This window comes from Coregonus clupeaformis, chromosome 37, assembly GCF_020615455.1.
Source record: "Coregonus clupeaformis isolate EN_2021a chromosome 37, ASM2061545v1, whole genome shotgun sequence".
In the NCBI taxonomy this organism is placed as follows: Eukaryota; Metazoa; Chordata; class Actinopteri; order Salmoniformes; family Salmonidae; genus Coregonus; species Coregonus clupeaformis.
Window position 1 is genome coordinate 4,470,471 of NC_059228.1, and position 19,852 is coordinate 4,490,322.

Sequence of the window (19,852 nt, forward strand, 5' to 3'; positions counted from 1 at the left end):
CAGTATATGTCATTGACAGGCCTGTTATCTCTGTTCAGTTGTATGGCAAGAACTACTACCAGCTGGAGCAGTATGTGTCTAAGAAGATGCTGGAGAAGATGGCTCTGCCCACTCTAAAGGAGGAGTTGCCACGATTACATGCCAACAATACCCAGATGCTGCCAGAGGAGGCAGAAACCGAGTACCTAAAAGTAGGCAAGAGGAGAGACAACACACACACACAAATATACAGTACTGTATGCATGCATATGCATGCACGCACACACACACACACTCAGTATATTTACTGTTTAACCTCTTTCAAACCTTGTTCAACCTTGCAACATGAAAAAAGGGCCAGCTCTCACACTTGATTATTATTTGCAATAATATAAGCTTTGGAAATGAAAGACAATTAAAACAAAGCTTCTGTTATTGCAAATCATTTTTATTTGATCTATGTTGGTTTCAAGCATTCTTTTGACTTGTCTACACAAGAAGATTTTGAGTTGAACGCATTCTTCTCCTTTACTATGATCAAACATACTTGTTCTATCTTTTCTTCAGATTGCCCAGCAGCTTCCAGAGTATGGGATGGTGTTCCATCGGGTAGGCCGGGAGAAGAAGCCTGTGGTGGGGGAGCTGGTGCTGGGAGTCTGTGCCACAGGAATCATCATCTACGAGTTGAAAAACCACCTCCGCACTGTCACACGGCGATTCCTCTGGAAGGAGACCGATACCATCTCCGCCAACGTGAGTACTACTGGAATACTAGGGTTGTACTATAACTGCTATAGAACTATTACTAGTTCCACTGTAGACCAGATAGCAGATTTTCCACACACTCTTAGAAAAAAAGGGTTCCAAAAGGGTTCCTTGCAGAGGGATAGGGTTCTACCAATAACCATTTTCATCTGAAGAACCCTTTTTGGAAGATGAGTGTTCTTTGTAAGGCAAAGGGTTCTACCTAGAACCTTTTTCATCCTAAGAACCGTTTTTGAAGGAAGAGTTCTTTGATGATTCTTTGGAAGACAAGAAGGATTCTTTGGAAGGCAAGAATAAGGGTTTTACATAGAACTCTGAATAACCTTTTTTTATTGAATTTTATTGGCTAGAGCATTAGTGTTTACCTCAATGTGTAGCCCTTTCTTGCAGTCAAATGACCAAATCACCCTCTAGTGGCCTCATGGGTGGCATGTTATTAACATTTTTCATAATTTCATAATTAATAAACATTATTTAAAATAAAATAAAACTGCAGAAAATCTGGTGTTTCAATGTCAAAATGGTTTCATTATTTTTCAGTCTTCTGTGATGTATATAAAGTGTAATATTGGGATGCAAACTCAAAATATAATACATTTCAACTCTATATCTGACATGGTACAGGTGTTTTTTTTTTAAGACCATAACCATGTGTGTAAGGTGAACACTTTTGTTTCAAAGTAGATTTGTTTAAGACTACCAAGAAACATGGCCCTGATTTAGCCCACTGCAGTAACATGTTAAACTTTAGCCTTCTAAAGTTTAAAAAGATAGGTGTGAGAATGTTTTAAATTGTACCTATATGAGAATATTTGTTCACAGCAAATTGACCAGTGTTACCTAGTGTTGATTTTTCAGTTTAACATTTCAGTGTAACAGAGGTAAATTAACACTCAGTGGTGTAAATTAACACCAGTGTTGGTGTGAAAACCAGAGGTGAATGTGATTTGTGTCATTTTTACTTTGTGTAGGGTAAAACACTCAAAACCACACCCATCATTATCATATTTCCCAGCATGCTCTAAAGTAGGCTGATTTTAAAAAAAATGTTTATTTCAATATCTGTGTTTTTGCATGTGCATTGGTTGATTGATTGATTGATTGATCTGATGGTACACAAAGATAAATAGCATAAATGTTTCTAAACTAATCGAATTGGTTAGTAGTTGGACTTATTGTCCCCATTACAGAGATGGTTGTTCCTGTTTAGATGGTTTGGGTAGTCTCATTTATCAATCTTCCCCACCATGGCAGTCATTCTGAATGCGGGTGATTAAAAGTTCAAATTGGAGGTTGTTAATGTATTCACCCACCTTGGCATTTTTCCTATTTTGTTGCCTTACAACCTGGAATTAAAATAGATTTTTTGGGTGTTTCTATCATTTGATTTACACAACATGCCTACCACTTTGAAGATGCAAAATATATTTTATTGTGAAACAAACAAGAAATAAGACAAAAAAACAGAACTTGAGCGTGCATAACTATTCACCCCCTCAAAGTCAATACTTTGTAGAGCCACCTTTTGCAGCAATTACAGCTGCAAGTCTCTTGGGGTATGTCTCTATAAGCTTGGAACATCTAGCCACTGGGATTTTTGCCCATTCTTCAAGGCAAAACTGCTCCAGCTCCTTCAAGTTGGATGGGTTCCGCTGGTGTACAGCAATCTTTAAGTCATACCACAGATTCTCAATTGGATTGAGGTCTGGGCTTTGACTAGTTCATTCAGACTGGGACGGAGGTTCAAATGTTTCCCCTTAAACCACTTGAGTGTTGCTTTAGCAGTATGCTTAGGGTCATTGTCCTGCTGGAAGGTGAACCTCCGTCCCAGTCTGAAATCTCTGGAAGTCTGAAACAGGTTTCCCTCAAGGACACCATCCCCACAGTGAAGCATGGTGGTGGCAGCATCATGGTGACATCCCCACAGAATGATGTTGCCATCACCATGCTTCACTGTGGGGATGGTGTTCTTGGTGTGATGAGAGGTGTTGGGTTTGCGCCAGACAGCGTTTTCCTTGATGGCCAAAAAGCTCAATTTTAGCCTCAGAGTACCAGAGTACCTTCTTCCATATGTTTGGGGAGTCTCCCACATTCCTTTTGACGAACACCAAATGTGTTTGCTTATTTTTTTCTTTAAGCAATGGCTTTTTTTCTGGCCACTCTTCCGTAAAGCCCAGCTCTGTGGCTTGTACGGCTTATAGTGGTCCTATGGACAGATACTCCAATCTCTGCTGTGGAGCTTTGCAGCTCCTTCAGGGTTATCTTTGGTCTCTTTGTTGCCTCTGATTAATTCCCTCCTTGCCTGGTCCGTGAGTTTTGGTGGGCGGCCCTCTCTTGGCAGGTTTGTTGTGGTACCATATTCTTTCCATTTTTTTTTATAATGGATTTAATGGTGCTCCGTGGGATGTACAAAGTTTCAGATATTTTTTTATAACCCAACCCTGATCTGTACTTCTCCCCAACTTTGTCCCTGACCTGTTTGGAGAGCTCCTTGGTCTTCATGGTGCCGCTTGCTTGGTGGTGCCCCTTGCTTAGTGGTGTTGCAGACTCTGGGGCCTTAGATTGCACACAGGTGGACTATATTTAACTAATTATGTGACTTCTGAAGGTAATTGGTTGCACCAGATCTTATTTAGGGGCTTCATAGCAAAGGGGGTGAATACATATGCACGCACCACTTTTCCGTAATTGATTTTTTCAATTTTTTTGAAAAAAGTTATTTTTTTCATTTCACTTCACCAATTTGGACTATTTTGTGTATGACCATTGTATGTATCTATTGTCATAAAGAGTTTAATTTTAAAGCCTGGTGGAACCGTTCATAGAGGGTTCTAGGAAGAACCAGTTACAGGGGGTTCTATGAAGAAACCAACATAGAGGGTTCTACCTAGCATCAAAAAGGGTTTGCCTATGGGGACAAACCCAAAAAACCCTATATGGTTCTACTTAGCACCTTTTTTTCTAAGAGTGCACTGTGCTTTCAGAAGTGTTTGCCATTAACCGCTCCAATGCTCTGGATTTAAAAGACAACCCCCTGACGGTTGTCTCTCTCCCCTCCTCCCCCAGCATCGTAAACTGACCATAGAGTGTGGTGGTCCCAGTGGTAAGAAGCACATCTTTGTGACAGAGAGTTCTAAGATTGCCCAGTACCTCGTCAGTCTCTGCTCCGGGCAGCACAAGTTCCACAGCGAGATGAGTTCCAGGCAACTCAGCCACAGCATTGCTCAAGGTACGGGGTTCTTAGAGCACACACGGGCAGGCACACACACACACGCACACAAACACACACAATTGCTTATTCATTATGATTATTTGTTGTCTTTCCAGATGAGAACATTGAGAGGTACCAGTCTATCTGTCGGACGCGCGACTCCCGTATGAAGCGTCTTTCATGTTCTGAGGTCGTCCTGAACAACCTCGGCCACCGCGAGTCGTTAAGTAAGTCGTGTGATGAAATCACGGCGAAGGTGGAGGCGCGTCTAAGGCAACAGAGAGAGTTGAGGGAGATGAACAGAGATCTACCCGAGCCATGCCCACTGTCAGAGATGAAGGAACAGCAGGCCTGGAGGTAACACTACAAAACAGCACATAACACTATGTAACCCTACATAACACTGCATACACTACATACTGTACATAACACTACATAACAATGAACCTCATCATCAATACAATTATTTTCACTTGAGCTCAAAGGGTCCTACATTCTATGCGGGGAACTCACCTCATCCACATAATTTTGTTTATTCGTCCACAAAGGGAGAGACCCTCTGCTTACTTACTTTGACTTTATCCTTTTGATAATGATGACAATCATTATGGTGACAAACTATGTGTCGTTGTGTTCTAGTACTCCATAATTATTTCCAACAGTACAGATTATTAGCTTAATGATAAACTATGTAAACCCATGACTGTTGTTGTGTTCCAGTACTCCAGAGCCCATCCCCAGAATCATGTCCAGTCCCTCGCTACAGAAACATGACTCTGAGGGCTTCTCAGATGCCCCCTCCACAACCTCCTCCATACGAGGTGAGGACTGAGTACGCTATATACTCTTATCTGAATAATTTACTATAACACTGCATATGCTTAACTCTCTGCATTAACTTAACTCAAATCTTAGCCTTTTTTATGAATGCTCTTGGTATTGTGTTTAACCCTTGACCTGTGGGTTATTTTACAGTAGACACTCCAACCAGGGGTTCTCCAGAGAGAGAGATCATCTGTCTGGTCCTAAGGAAAGACCCTAAACTGGGCTTTGGTGAGTAATAGGGTTTTAGGGGTGATTAGGAATTTAAGGGTGATTTTTGTAGATTTGTTTTTTTGTCATAGAAATACAATGACTCTGGTCCTCTGTCTCTCTCTCTCTCTATTTATCTCTATTTCTCAGGGTTTGTGATAGTGGGGGAGAACAACACAGGGAAACTGGGCCTGGGAATCTTCATAGCCTCCATCGTACCTGACGGACCAGCAGACAGAGATGGCAGAATCAGACCAGGTACTGAACAGGGAGATAAAACAAGTCTTCAGGAGTCAGACAAGATTACTTATCAAGTGAACATAGTTCAAACACACACACATACAGTGCCTTCAGAAAGTATTCACTCCCCTTGACTTTTCCCACATTTTGTTGTGTTACAAAGTGAGATTAAAATGGATTTAATTGTAATTTTTTTGTCAACGATCTACACAAAATATTCTGTAATGTCAAAGTGGAAGACAATTTCTAACATGAAAAATGAAAAATAAAACACTAATATATCTTCATTAGATAAGTATTCAACCCCCTGAGTCAATACATGTTAGAATCACCTTTGGCAGCGATTACAGCTCTGAGTCTTTCTGGGTAATTCTCTTAAGAGCTTAACATTTGCCCATTATTCTTATCTAAATTATTCAAGTGCTGTCAAATTGGTTGTTGATCATTGCTAGACAACCATTTTCCAGTCTTGCCATATATTTTCAAGCAGAATTAAGTCAAAACTGTAACATGGCCACTCAGGAACATTCACTCTCTTCTTGGTAAGCAACCTCAGTGTATATTTGGCCTTGTGTTTTAGGTTATTGTCCTGCTGAAAGGTGAATTAATCTCCCAGTGTCTGGTGGAAAGCAGACTGAACCAGGTTTTCCTCTAGGATTTTGCCTGTGCTTAGCTCCATTCCGTTTATTTTTTATCCTGAAAAACTCCCCAGTCCTTAACGATTTCAAGCATACCCATAACATGATGCAGCTACCACTATGCTTGAAAATATGAGTGGTACTCAGTAATGTGTTGCATTGGATTTGCCCCAAACATAACACTTTGTGTTCAGGACAAAAAGTGAATTGCTTTGCCACACGCCATATATAGGCTGTAACACAACAAAATGTGGAAAGAATCTTAGTCTTTTTAAAAATCTTTGGTTGATTGTCAGACTGATACTGTGCTTTAATTGGTTGATTATGCAGGTGGTTGTCTGATCTCTCTAAATAAGATCAGTCTGGAGGGCGTCACGTTCACTGACGCAGCAGCCATCCTCCAGAGCTGCCCTGATGAGGTGGAGCTCATCGTCTCACAGCCCAAATGTACGTAGAACCTATTACAACCTAATATAACCCACCCAAATATACTCTTCATACTCTGTCATTGTCACAGCTCTCTTTATCATTTATTTTTATTTCTAGACCTTATCTGGAAGATTGCTGCTTTTCTCACTCGTCTTTTTTGGTACTGAGTATGATTATACTTTTTTAACTGGTGGATTAGCTTTTTTCACCCTCTTCCATTTGTCTGTGTGTATATTTCTGGTAAAGGGAAAGGGGGATACCTCGTCAGTTATACAACTGAATGCATTCAACTGAAATGTGTCTTCCGCATTTAACCCCTCTGAATGTGTCTGTAGCTAGGTTTCTATCCAATTGGCAACAGATTTTCATTTGAATATTCTAAAATCTACATGAAAACAATGTGTATTTTCCCACCAGAGATGTGTTTCCATCAAATTGATACAAGTGAAATGGGTTTCCATCGCATTTTCAACTGTACTAATGGTTTTGTCACAAAATAATGTTGTGTTATATAGCGAATGTGCCCACTCTGGTCTTGGCACGTGGGCTCTAGCCAATAGCTCGCAGATACACTACCGGTCAAGGGTTTTTCTTTATTTGTACTATTTTCTACATTGTAGAATAATAATGAAGACATCAAAACTATGAAATAACACATATTGAATCATGTAGTAACCAAAACATTGTTAAACAATTCAAAATATATTTTATATTTGAGATTCTTAAAATAGCCACCCTTTGCCTTGATGACAGCATTGCACACTCTTGGCATTCTCTCAACCAGCTTCACCTGGAATGGTTTTCCAACAGTCTTGAAGGAGTTCCCACATATACTGAGCAATTGTTGGCTGCTTTTCCTTCACTCTGCGGTCTGACATTCATCCCAAACCATCTCAATTTGGTTGAGGTTCGGGAGATTGTGGAGGCCAGGTCATCTGATGCAGCGCTCCATCACTCTTCTTCTTGGTAAAATAGCCCTTACACAGCCTGGAGGTGTGTTGGGTCATTGTCCTGTTGAAAAACAAACGATAGTCCCACTAAGCCCAAACCAGATAGGATGGTGTATCGCTGCAGAATGCTGTGTGCCTTGAATTCTAAATAAATCACATGCTTTACGGTGGGAACCACACATGCGGAGATCATCCGTTCACCCATTTTTTCAAAATGTACTTTACTCACATAAAATGGTTGGAAGGAAACCTGGGTCCTCATTTATCAATATTGCATAGAAACTATTCTAAAATACTACTAATGAACATAATTTAGAATGTTCATACACATAGAAAAAGTGTGATTTATCAAACAATCCTACGAGCGTCATACACACACCAGTAGGAGATAATCATTGATAAATACCAATTGTTCTTAGCCTCAGTGCTCGTGCACGACCATGGCTATTTGTTTTTTGAAACACCCCTAATTTAACCATATATGGTCAAAATGATCCCTTTAAAGCCTTACCATGAAATACGTTGCAACCCAAAAAAGCTTAAAAATCATAAATTCAGAGACTGAAATAGAGGTGCTAGTGTCAGAGATTGAGTACAACCAAAAGGTTTAATTTGGCTCGCTCAGTTGTTGCTTGACCAGTAAAAATAAAAACATAGCTACAAAGAGAGGACCATTAAGACAATTAGTTGCTTTAGCAATGACAAATATACTTCAAATGAGTAGGCAACACTCACCAATAAGCCATCCATCCTCCAACAGCTCCCTCCTGTAGGTGTATCAGCCAACATTGCTGATCTGCAGAATGAACGAGTCATGCGGTCCACCTGGCCAACTTGACACCACATTCAGCAGTGTCTTTTGCGCCTCACATAACCTGCACATTAAGAGAGGAAGCCTTCTCTGTTCATATAGTTGAACTAGTTTTGGGATGGTGCTTTTATGGCGATGTGGGTGCCGTCTATTACTCTGTCCGTATTTGGGAACCCATTGATGGCAAAGAAACCCCTCTTGACTTCAACCTGTTGTACAGTGGTGTATGGAAATTGTATGTTAGATTGTTTTGCTGATGATTGCATCCAAAACATTGGCTCATCAAGGGTTGTGCGATGCCAATCGGCAAGCTTCACTTGAAAGTGCCCTTTGTGGATAGCACTTGGATGTGCACAGGAATGGCATGCAAGTAGGTCTTAAATCCTTGCAAAACTCCTATAAGATTGGTTTTGGGAAGCGATGTCTGATGAGCCAATCTGTACTTTTTGCACAAAATGTCCCAACTTTCTCTAAAAACTCGCTCTCTGGGAAATGCAGCGTGTGACAAATCTTCCAACAGAGCAAGATCAGTCATCTCTCATTCCATTTCCATTATGTCAGTCTTTTATAGTATTTCAACAATGGTTTCACTTTCACACATGCCTCTAATTTAACAAATGACTTTACTTTATATGGCTTATTATCGTAACAAATGCACTGATGTGGTCAAATTATGTGCCTTGCAAAAGTATTCATACCCCTTGGCGTTTTTCCTATTTTGTTGCATTACAGCCTGTAATTTAAATTGATTTTTATTTGGATTTAATGTAATGGCCTTACACAAAATTGTCCAAATTGGTGAAGTGAAATGAAAAAAAATTACTTGTAAAAAAAAATTATAACAGAAAAGTGGTGCGTGCATATGTATTCACCTCCTTTGCTATGAAGCCCCTAAATAAGATCTGGTGCAACCAATTACCTTCAGAACTCACATAATTAGTTAAATAAAGTCCACCTGTGTGCAATCTAAGTGTCACATGATCTGTCACATGATCTCAGTGTATATATACACCTGTTCTGAAAGAGTCTGCAACACCCCTAAGCAATGGGCCCCACCAAGCAAGCGGCACCATGAAGACCAAGGAGCTCTCCAAACAGGTCAGGGACAAAGTTGTGGAAAAGTACAGATCAGGGTTGGGTTATAAAAAAATATCTGAAACTTTGAACATCCCACGGAGCACCATTTTAAATCCATTATTAAAAAATGGAAAGAATATGGCACCACAACAAACCTGCCAAGAGAGGGCCGCCCACCAAAACTCACGGACCAGGCAATGAGGGCATTAATCAGAGAGGCAACAAAGAGACCAAAGACAACCCTGAAGGAACTGCAAAGCTCCACAGTGGAGATTGGAGTACGTCTATAGGACCACTTTAAGCCGTACACTCCACAGAGCTGGGCTTTACGGAAGAGTGGCCAGAAAAAAGCCATTGCTTAAGGAAAAAAATAAACAAACACGTTTGGTGTTTGCCAAAAGGCATGTGGGAGACTCCTCAAACATATGGAAGAAGGTACTCTGGTCAGATGAGACTAAAATTGAGCTTTTTGGCCATCAAGGAAAACGCTATGTCTGGCGCAAACCCAACACCTCTCATCACCCCGAGAACACCATCCCCACAGTGAAGCATGGTGGTGGCAGCATCATGCTGTGGGGATGTTTTTCATTGGCAGGGACTGGGAAACTGGTCAGAATTGAAGGAATGATGGATGGCGCTAAATACAGGGAAATTCTTGAGGGAAACCTGTTTCAGTCTTCCAGAGATTTCAGACTGGGATGGAGGTTCACCTTCCAGCAGGACAATGACCCTAAGCATACTGCTAAAGCAACACTCAAGTGGTTTAAGGGGAAAGATTTACATGTCTTGGAATGGCCTAGTCAAAGCCCAGACCTCAATCCAATTGAGAATCTGTGGTATGACTTAAAGATTGCTGTACACTATCTAATCTATCTATCTAATCTATCTATCTAATCTATCTAATCTCTGAGGGACAGTATGAGCTCGCTGGCTCCTAGTACCTGGAGTATGACATTAAAGACTTTTGTTCTTGGGGAGAATAGGTCATGATGTTGGAGAAGGGGATTCAATAAGCACTAGTCACCTACTTTATCATGCTGTATAACCAGTAACAACCTCTATCTTCCCATTTTCACACTATAGTGTCAAACTGAACCAAACTGTGCTGGGTTGGACATTTTATTTTCACATCGTCTTTTTCACACGTTTCCAGCAACCAGGCCAGCTCAGTACAGCTTTGTTTGGCATGGCTTGGTACGGCTCATTAGTGTGTCCCTTCCCTCCCATGCAGATTCTCTGAGGGACAGTAAGACTTCTCTGGCCCCCAGTACTCTGAATCTGATGTTGGAGAGGGGCATTGGGTCCCAGACCACCTTGAGTGGAACAGAATTCCATCCGGCCATGGAGGAGCTGGAGGAAGCACTGGCTCTGTCCAACATGGCTACACCTAAACATGGCAAGAGACTCCACATCCCTGTGGTCCGGATCCTGGATGCTCAGGTAATGCTGGTATATTATTCCGTTTTTTAAAGATTTTTCTGTGTTTTTGTTATTGTGTTAAAGGCCCAATGGAGCTGTTTTTATCTCAGTATAAATCATTTCTGGGTAACAATTAAGTACTTTATTGTAAAAGTTTTTCATTAACATTGTTTTTAGCAAGAAAAATATTTCTCAAGCAAGAATTTTGCTAGGACTGTCTGGGAGTGGTCTGATTGGGGAGGGGCACCAAAGTGGTGGCGGGGCCTAATGGGAGGGATATGCAATCTGAAAACTAGCCGTTATTGGTCTGGACCTTTTTTTGTTATTGGTCTATTTACAGTGCCTTCAGAAAGTATTCATACCCCTTGATTTATTCCACATTCAAAATGAATTACAGAAAAAAAATGTGCCCATCTACACACAATACCCCATATTGACATAGTGAAAACATGTTTTTAGAAATTGTAGCAAATTTATTGAAAATGAAATACAGATATACACTATAAATACAAAAGGTATGTGGACACCCCTTCATATTAGTGGATTCGGCTATTTCAGCCACACCCATTGCTGACAGGTGTATAATCGAGCACACAGCCATGCAATCTCCATAGACAAACATTGGCTGTAGACTGCCCTTACTGAAGAGCTCAGTGACTTTCAACGTGGCACCGTCATAGGATGCCACCTTTCCAACAAGTCAGTTCGTTACATTTCTGCCCTGCTAGAGCTACCCTGGTCAACTGTAAGTGCTGTTATTGTGAAGTGGAAACGTCTAGGAGTAACAACGTCTCAGCCGTGAAGTGGCAGGCCACACAAGCTCACAGAACCGGACTGCCGAGTGGTGAAGCGCGTAGCACATAAAAATCGTCTGTCCTTGGTTGCAACACTCACTACCAAGTTCCAAAGTGTAAAGCTCGCTGCCATTTGACTCTGGAGTAGTGGAAATGCATTCTCTGGAGTAATGAATCACGCTTCATCATCTGGCAGTCTGACGGACAAATCTGTGTTTGGTGGATGCCAGGAGAAAGCTACCTGCCCAAATGCATAGTGCTAACTGTAAAGTTTGGTGGAGGAGGAATAATGGTCTGGGACTGTTTTTTATGGTTCATGCTAGGCCCCCCTGGGAAAGCCTTCCCAGATGAGTGGAGGCTGTTATATTAAATTTAATTAAATTTTTTTGTTATAGCAGCAAAGGGGGACCAACTCCATATTAATGCCCATGATTTTGGAATTTGATGTTCAACGAGCAGGTGTCCACATACCTTTGGCCATGTAGTGTATCTTATTCACATATTAGAATCACCTTTGGCACCAATTACAGCTGTGAGTCTTTCTAGGTAAGTTTCTAAGAGCTTTGCACACCTGGATTGTACAATATTTGCACAATATTATTTTTCAAATTCTTCAAGCCCTGTCAAGTTGGTTGTTGATCATTGCTAGACAGACATTTTCAAGTCTTGCCATAGATTTTCAAGCCGATTTAAGTCAAAATTGTAACTTGGCCACTCAGGAACATTCAATGTAATCTTGGTAAGCAACTCCAGTGTATATTTGGCCTTGTGTTTTAGGTTTTTGTCCTCCTGAAAGGTGAATTTTTCTCCCAGTGTCTGTTGGAAAACAGACTGAACCAGATTTTCCTCTAGTATTTTCCCAGTGCTTAGCTCTATTCCATTTATTTTTATCCTAAAAAAAAAAACTCCCTAGTCCTTGCTGATGACAAGAATACCCATAACATGATGCAGTGATGTGTTGTGTTGGATTTTCCCCAAACATAACTCTTTGTATTCAGGACATGACGTTGATTTCTTTGCCACATTTTTTGCAGTTTTACTTTAGTGCCTTATTGCGAACAGAATGCTTGTTTTGGAATATTTTTACAGTCTGTTCATTTTGTCATTTACGTTAGTATTACGGAGTAAGTACAATGTTGTTGATCCATCCTCAGTTTTTTCTCCTGTCACAACCATTAATCTCTGTAACCTTTTAAAGACACCATTGGCCTCATGGTGAAATCCCTGAGCGCCCCATACAGTGCCTTCAGAAAGTATTCACACCCCTTCACTTTTTCCACATTGGAAAGCGTCACATCTGGAGGAAACCTGGCACCATCCCTACGGTGAAGCACAGTTGTGGCAGCATCATGCTGTGGGCATGTTTTTCCAGAGGCAGGGACTGGGAGACTAGTCAGGATCAAGGGAAAGATGAGCGGAGCAAAGTACAGAGAGATCCTTGATGAAAACCTGCTCCAGAGCGCTCAGGACCTCAGACTGGGGCGAAGGTTCACCTTCTAACAGGACAATGACCTTAAGCACACAGTCAAGACAATGCAGTAGTGGCTTCGGGACAAGTCTCAATGTCCTTGAGTGGCCCAGCCAGAGCCCGGACATGAACCCGATCGAACATCTCTGGAAAGACCTGAAAATAGCTGTGCAGCTTCGCTCCCCATCCAACCTGACAGAGCTTGAGAGGATCTGCAGAGAAGAATGGGAGAAACTCCCCAAATACAGGTGTGCCAAGCTTGTAGAGTCATACCCAAGAAGACTGGAGGCTGTAATCGCTGTCAAAGGTGCTTCAACAAAGTACTGAGTAAAGGGTCTGAATACTTACGTAAATGTGATATTTCCATTTTTATTTGTAATACATTTGCAAAAATATCTCAAAACCTGTTTTTGCTTTGTCATTATGGTGTATTGTGTGTAGATTGATTAGGGAAAACAACAATTTTAGAATAAGGCTGTAACGCAACAAAATGTGGAAAAAGTCAAGGGGTCTGAATACTTTCCAAATGCACTGTACATAGATGAAGGCTTCCCCCTGTCTGTCGTGGATGCCCTTAGTTTGAAGATGTCATCCAGAGACAGGTGTTTTATACAACAACCTTCTTGCTGTGTTCTCTTTTTGGACTCTACGCATTTGGCAATCATCTCTCGGCTTCCACCGGGCATTCCACTGATTTCAAAACTCTGTGAACTTCTTCTGTGACAACGACACCATTCATTAGAAGACTCTACAATGTCAAGTTCAATTAACATGTTTTTACCTAAATCAGGGATTTCCTCATTGTCTGATTCATTTTCAGAGTCAGAGAGAACCAGCATGGCATGATCATCCTCCAGAAAGTAGTCCATCACAACTTTTTCCCACTGAGCTTTGTTGATTGTGCTATTAACTCAAAAGTATTTCAGCGTGGTATACATACGCTGTCATGAGCGACTGGGTTGATTAGCTTCAGTTAAGCAATGTTGAGAGCAGTAGCAAAACTTTCAGTTCTTTATGATATCTTTAAAAAAAGCTGTGGTTAGGGCTGTTGCGGTGACCGTATTACCGCCACACCGGCGGTCATGAGTCATGAAGGCAGTCAAATTCCACATGACCGTTTAGTCACGGTAATTAGGCTTCTCTAAGCTCTGATGCTGCTGCTGGTCATTAGTAGCCTACCAAACTTGCTAACTGCCTGGTACTCAGCACTCTATTATCGCTCTAATCACTCTGACATCAATGCAAATGTTGCGCAACATTTCTATAGGCTATGCAATTGCACGAGAAAACAGAGTTTTGATGGCCTCTACTAAAAAGAGGAGGATCCCATCAGCTTTCTATAGGCTAGGCCTACTATATTTATTTCTCAACTTTCCTACCTGGCTGGCATGAAAATGAACGTGAAAAGCGTCCTCCATTCACAATTTAAGTGCATTGGTTACATGTATTTTTTCCAGCTGCCCCTCTTTCGATACAGATGCATGATAATGGTCCGTTTTAAATTTCATATGTAAAGACAAGTTTAAATCAAGAATAGTCTGATGGGTGACAATATTAGCCTATCACTTGTGAATGATATATTATCACTTGTGAATGATGCCCAGCATTTTTTTACTTTTTTGAATCATAGTCGCACACCTCGTGTAGTCTAGCCCATAGGCCTATATGTTTGATAAGGTTTGTATCACAACTAAAGTGGCCAAATAACTTCTTAAAATTAAGCACATTATTCCGCTTTACAGGGGGTGAAGAGCCTAACTGACATACAGTTGAAGTCGGAAGTTTACATACACTTTAGCCAAAAACATTTAAACTCAGTTTTTCACAATTCCTGACATTTAATCCTAGTAAAAATTCCCTGTCTTAGGTCAGTTAGGATCACTACTTTATTTTAAGATTGTGAAATGTCAGAATAATAGTAGAGAGAATGATTTATTTCAGCTTTTATTTCTTTCATCACATTCCCAGTGGTTCAGAAGTTTACATACACTCAATTGGTATTTGGTAGCATTGCCTTTAAGTTGTTTAACTTGGGTCAAACATTTCGGGTAGCCTTCCACAAACTTCCCACAATAAATTTGGTGAATTTTGGTCCATTCCTCCTGACAGAGCTGGAATAACTGAGTCATGTTTGTAGGCCTCCTTGCTTGCACACGCTTTTTCAGTTCTGCCCACAAATGTTCTATAGGATTGAGGTCAGGGCTTTGTGATGGCCACTCCAATACCTTGACTTTGTTGTCCTTAAGCCCTTTTGCCACAACTTTGGAAGTATGCTTGGGGTGATTGTCCATTTGGAAGACCCATTTGTGACCCAAGCTTTAACTTCCTGACTGATGTCTTGAGATGTTGCTTCAATATATCCACATCATTTTCCTTCGTCATGATGCCATCTATTTTGTGATGTGCACCAGTCCCTCCTGCAGCAAAGCATCCCCACAGCGTGATGCTGCCACCCCTGTGCTTCACGGTTGGGATGGTGTTCTTTGGCTTGCAAGCGACCCCCTTTTTCCTCCAAACATAACAATGGTCATTATGGCCAAACAGTTCTATTTTTGTTTCATCAGACAAGGGGACATTTCTCCAAAAAGTATGATATTTGTCCCTATGTGCAGTTGCAAACCGTAGTCTGGAAATTTTTTTGCCGGTTTTGGAGCGGTGGCTTCTTTCTTGCTGAGCGGCCTTTCAGGTTATGTCGATATAGGACTCGTTTTACTGTGGATATAGATATTTTTGTACCTGTTTCCTCCAGCATCTTCACAAGGTCCTTTGCTGTTGTTCTGGGATTGATTTGCACTTTTCGCACCAATGTTTGTTCATCTCTAGGAGACAGAACGCGTCTCCTTCCTGAGCGGTATGACGGCTGCGTGGTCCCATGGTGTTTAAACTTGCATACTATTGTTTGTACAGATGAACATGGTACCTTCAGGTGTTTGGAAATTGCTCCCAAGGATAAACCAGACTTGTGGAGGTCTACAATATTTTTCAATTAGCCTATCAGAAGCTTCTAAAGCCATGACATAATTTTTCTGAATTTTCCAAGCTGTTTAAAGGCACAGTCAACTTAGTGTATGTAAACTTCTGACCCACTGGAATTGTGATACAGTGAATTATAAGTGAAATAATCTGTCTGTAAACAATTGTTGGAAAAATTACTTGTGTCATGCACAAAGTAGATGTCCTAAATGACTTGCCAAAACTATAGTTTGTTAACAAGATTTTTGTGGAGTGGTTAAAAAACGAGTTTTAATGACTCCAACCTAAGTGTATGTAAACTTCCGACTTCAACTGTACATAAACAACGTGTGAGTTTCAAGTTAGGGAAGATAATTTTCACCATAAAAATGCACCTTTATAATAAAAGCATTACATGCATAATTGCATTTGAGGTCACTTTTGATCATGCTGTTTTCCACGAATGGAACATTCACGCTTGTTGCCTACTACCATGTGCACATTGCTGCACTTATAATTTGAAGAAATAGCCTAATAGTTTATCACCATTTTAAGCTAAACGTTCTCATCTGTTGCGTCAGACACATTAAAATGTTTTTTTGATAATAGTGGTTGTATTAATTTGGGATCTATCGCATCCCACAACTGTCCCAGACTATGTTTGGAATATTTATTTCTCGCACAGAATAGAATAGGTAGAGTTTTGTACTATGGGGGATAGTAGATAGCTTAGTGGTTAAGAGCGTTGTGCCAGGAACCGAAAGGTCGCTGGTTCTAATCCCCGAGCCGACTAGGTGAAAAATCTGTCTGTGCCCTTGAGCAAGGCACTTAACCCTAATTGCTCCTGTAAGTCGCTCTGGATAAGAGCGTCTGCTAAATGACAAAAAAATCATTTAAAAAAATGTAGATTGACATAGGCTAGTGCTTTTGCTGTTTGTTAGGCCTACTCATCTTGTTGGCTGACGAAATGTACATATGGACAGTTCTTCCAATATCTTCAATATGCACCTCGGAATTGGATAAGGACGAGCGCAGTTACGTCCCCGATGTGTCTGTCTTCACTTGTAGCCTGTGAGAAAGACCCGATCAACTGATGGAGAGCCATGTGAGTGGGGGGTGATTTGGAGCGCTCAGCACTCAGGGAGAAGAGCACAAAGGCCACTGGCCGCAAAAGGCATGGATTTCTTTAGGGTGCATTACGGCCACAAAAAGGGGATGCAACAAAGCAGAGCTCGTGCCTTTTCAAGTGACTTTTTTCAAATCATCATTAGAGTCGCATCATGCAGCCTTACAATGTATTAAAAATCAAAACATAAAGCCCAACGTTTGTAGAACAACTAAAGTTACATTAATAACTTTAAATGAAGCATATAGGAATACCTATTTCTTTGTTAACCACTCAATACAGAATAGCCGTATGTGCGCACTCCCTCAAATCGTTTGGAGAAAATATCCTTTCTATTTCATTCACCTTTGTTCAATTGTATTCTTCATACTATAAAATAATGCCACGGAATCCTAAGCAAATCTTGTCTGCTAAATGAACTAGTGTAGCCCACAGCCATTTGGCATAGCCAGATCAGGACCTAACATAAGGACAACTCAGAGTATGCTATTCTGTTCTTCTGAAATAGACTACATTTTCTTCATATCATGCTTCTTTAGACCTGTCTAAAATAAATAATGGATTTATTGTGAATGTGTAGGCTATATTACATGGATTTATTAGACTTTTTAAAATATAGATGTCCCAAAGGTCTACGTCAGTTGCTTGTAGGCTATGTGTGGAAGCTGACTAAATTTCGTGACCACCACAGTCCTAGCTGTGTTAGACAAGATTATCCACACATACTGAGCAGCTCATGTTACAATATAGACAGAAGCATGCTACATGGCAGACCAATCCGAACTCATCTCCTGTGCCTCTCCTGTGAAGTAGTGACGTGCGACATACACCTAGTTTCTTGAAATGGGTCACATTTTGCGCAGATAGAACCACTGTCAAGAATTACAGTGGGGAAAAAAAGTATTTAGTCAGCCACCAATTGTGCAAGTTCTCCCACTTAAAAAGATGAGAGAGGCCTGTAATTTTCATCATAGGTACACGTCAACTATGACAGACAAAGTGAGGGGGAAAAAATCCAGAAAATCACATTGGAGGATTTTTAATGAATTTATTAGCAAATTATGGTGGAAAATAAGTATTTGTTCAATAACAAAAGTTTCTCAATACTTTGTTATATACCCTTTGTTGGCAATGACACAGGTCAAACGTTTTCTGTAAGTCTTCACAAGGTTTTCACACACTGTTGCTGGTATTTTGGCCAATTCCTCCATGCAGATCTCCTCTAGAGCAGTGATGTTTTGGGGCTGTCGCTGGGCAACACGGACTTTCAACTCCCTCCAAAGATTTTCTATGGGGTTGAGATCTGGAGACTGGCTAGGCCACTCCAGGACCTTGAAATGCTTCTTACGAAGCCACTCCTTCGTTGCCCGGGCGGTGTGTTTGGGATCATTGTCATGCTGAAAGACCCAGCCACGTTTCATCTTCAATGCCCTTGCTGATGGAAGGAGGTTTTCACTCAAAATCTCACGATACATGGCCCCATTCATTCTTTCCTTTACACGGATCAGTCGTTCTGGTCCCTTTGCAGAAAAACAGCCCCAAAGCATGATGTTTCCACTCCCCATGCTTCACAGTAGGTATGGTGTTCTTTGGATGCAACTCAGCATTCTTTGTCCTCCAAACACGACGAGTTGAGTTTTTACCAAAAAGTTCTATTTTGGTTTCATCTGACCATATGACATTCTCCCAATCCTCTTCTGGATCATCCAAATGCACTCTAGCAAACTTCAGACGGGCCTGGACATGTACTGGCTTAAGCAGGGGGACACGTCTGGCACTGCAGGATTTGAGTCCCTGGCGGCGTAGTGTGTTACTGATGGTAGGCTTTGTTACTTTGGTCCCAGCTCTCTGCAGGTCATTCACTAGGTCCCCCTGTGTGGTTCTGGGATTTTTGCTTACCGTTCTTGTGATCATTTTGACCCCACGGGTGAGATCTTGCGTGGAGCCCCAGATCGAGGGAGATTATCAGTGGTCTTGTATGTCTTCCATTTCCTAATAATTGCTCCCACGGTTGATTTCTTCAAACCAAGCTGCTTACCTATTGCAGATTCAGTCTTCCCAGCCTGGTGCAGGTCTACAATTTTGTTTCTGGTGTCCTTTGACAGCTCTTTGGTCTTGGCCATAGTGGAGTTTGGAGTGTGACTGTTTGAGGTTGTGGACAGGTGTCTTTTATACTGATAACAAGTTCAAACAGGTGCCATTAATACAGGTAACGAGTGGAGGACAGAGGAGCCTCTTAAAGAAGAAGTTACAGGTCTGTGAGAGCCAGAAATCTTGCTTGTTTGTAGGTGACCAAATACTTATTTTCCACCATAATTAGCAAATAAATTCATAAAAAATCCTACAATGTGATTTTCTGGAGAAAAAAAATCTCAATTTGTCTGTCATAGTTGACGTGTACCTATGATGAAAATTACAGGCCTCTCTCATCTTTTGAAGTAGGAGAACTTGCACAATTGGTGGCTGACTAAATACTTTTTTCCCCCACTGTAAATCTTTGTGTATTTATTGAGGCTACCAGACAGCCCTTTTTATTACTTTGGTTACAACACATTTTGATTGTATCATAATTAATTTGATCAACAAAATTGCAAATGATCAATTTCAAATGATTTTGACATACCAAAAGACCCAGTAGGCATATGCTAGTAATTGTTGTTTGATGCCCAATTGCTGGTGGGCTTACAAAGTAAACCGTTAATATTATTTATCACCAAACAATTTTTGGAGCTGCATATTAATTTTTGTCAATCCTCTCTCCCTACAATTTGACATTTGCGCTGCACCCGATCCTATAGCTGTACAGCAAATCAGGGCGAACACATGCACACAATCAAATTAATTGACAAGGGTGTATGAATGCCCTTAGAGGTGATTCTGTGTTTACAGCCAACTTCAGTTAAAGTTCATGTTCAGAACATAAATGTGGGTGTTGCTACTCTCTGTTTATTATCTATGCAT

At 40.9% G+C, this 19,852-nt stretch overlaps 1 protein-coding gene across 1 annotated transcript in view; it reads left to right on the plus strand.

Annotated features, from left to right (window-relative positions):
• ptpn20 (protein tyrosine phosphatase non-receptor type 20) overlaps positions 1–19,852 on the plus strand; it is a 73,831-nt gene that overhangs the window by 9,895 nt on the left and 44,084 nt on the right. Inside the window, exons 7-15 of the mRNA XM_041866935.2 lie at positions 39–191; positions 547–732; positions 3,811–3,973; positions 4,072–4,312; positions 4,676–4,776; positions 4,931–5,008; positions 5,138–5,245; positions 6,196–6,312; positions 10,364–10,572. Of these exons, the coding sequence (XP_041722869.2) occupies positions 39–191; positions 547–732; positions 3,811–3,973; positions 4,072–4,312; positions 4,676–4,776; positions 4,931–5,008; positions 5,138–5,245; positions 6,196–6,312; positions 10,364–10,572 (1,356 nt within the window). The remainder of the gene's footprint in view (positions 1–38; positions 192–546; positions 733–3,810; positions 3,974–4,071; positions 4,313–4,675; positions 4,777–4,930; positions 5,009–5,137; positions 5,246–6,195; positions 6,313–10,363; positions 10,573–19,852) is intronic.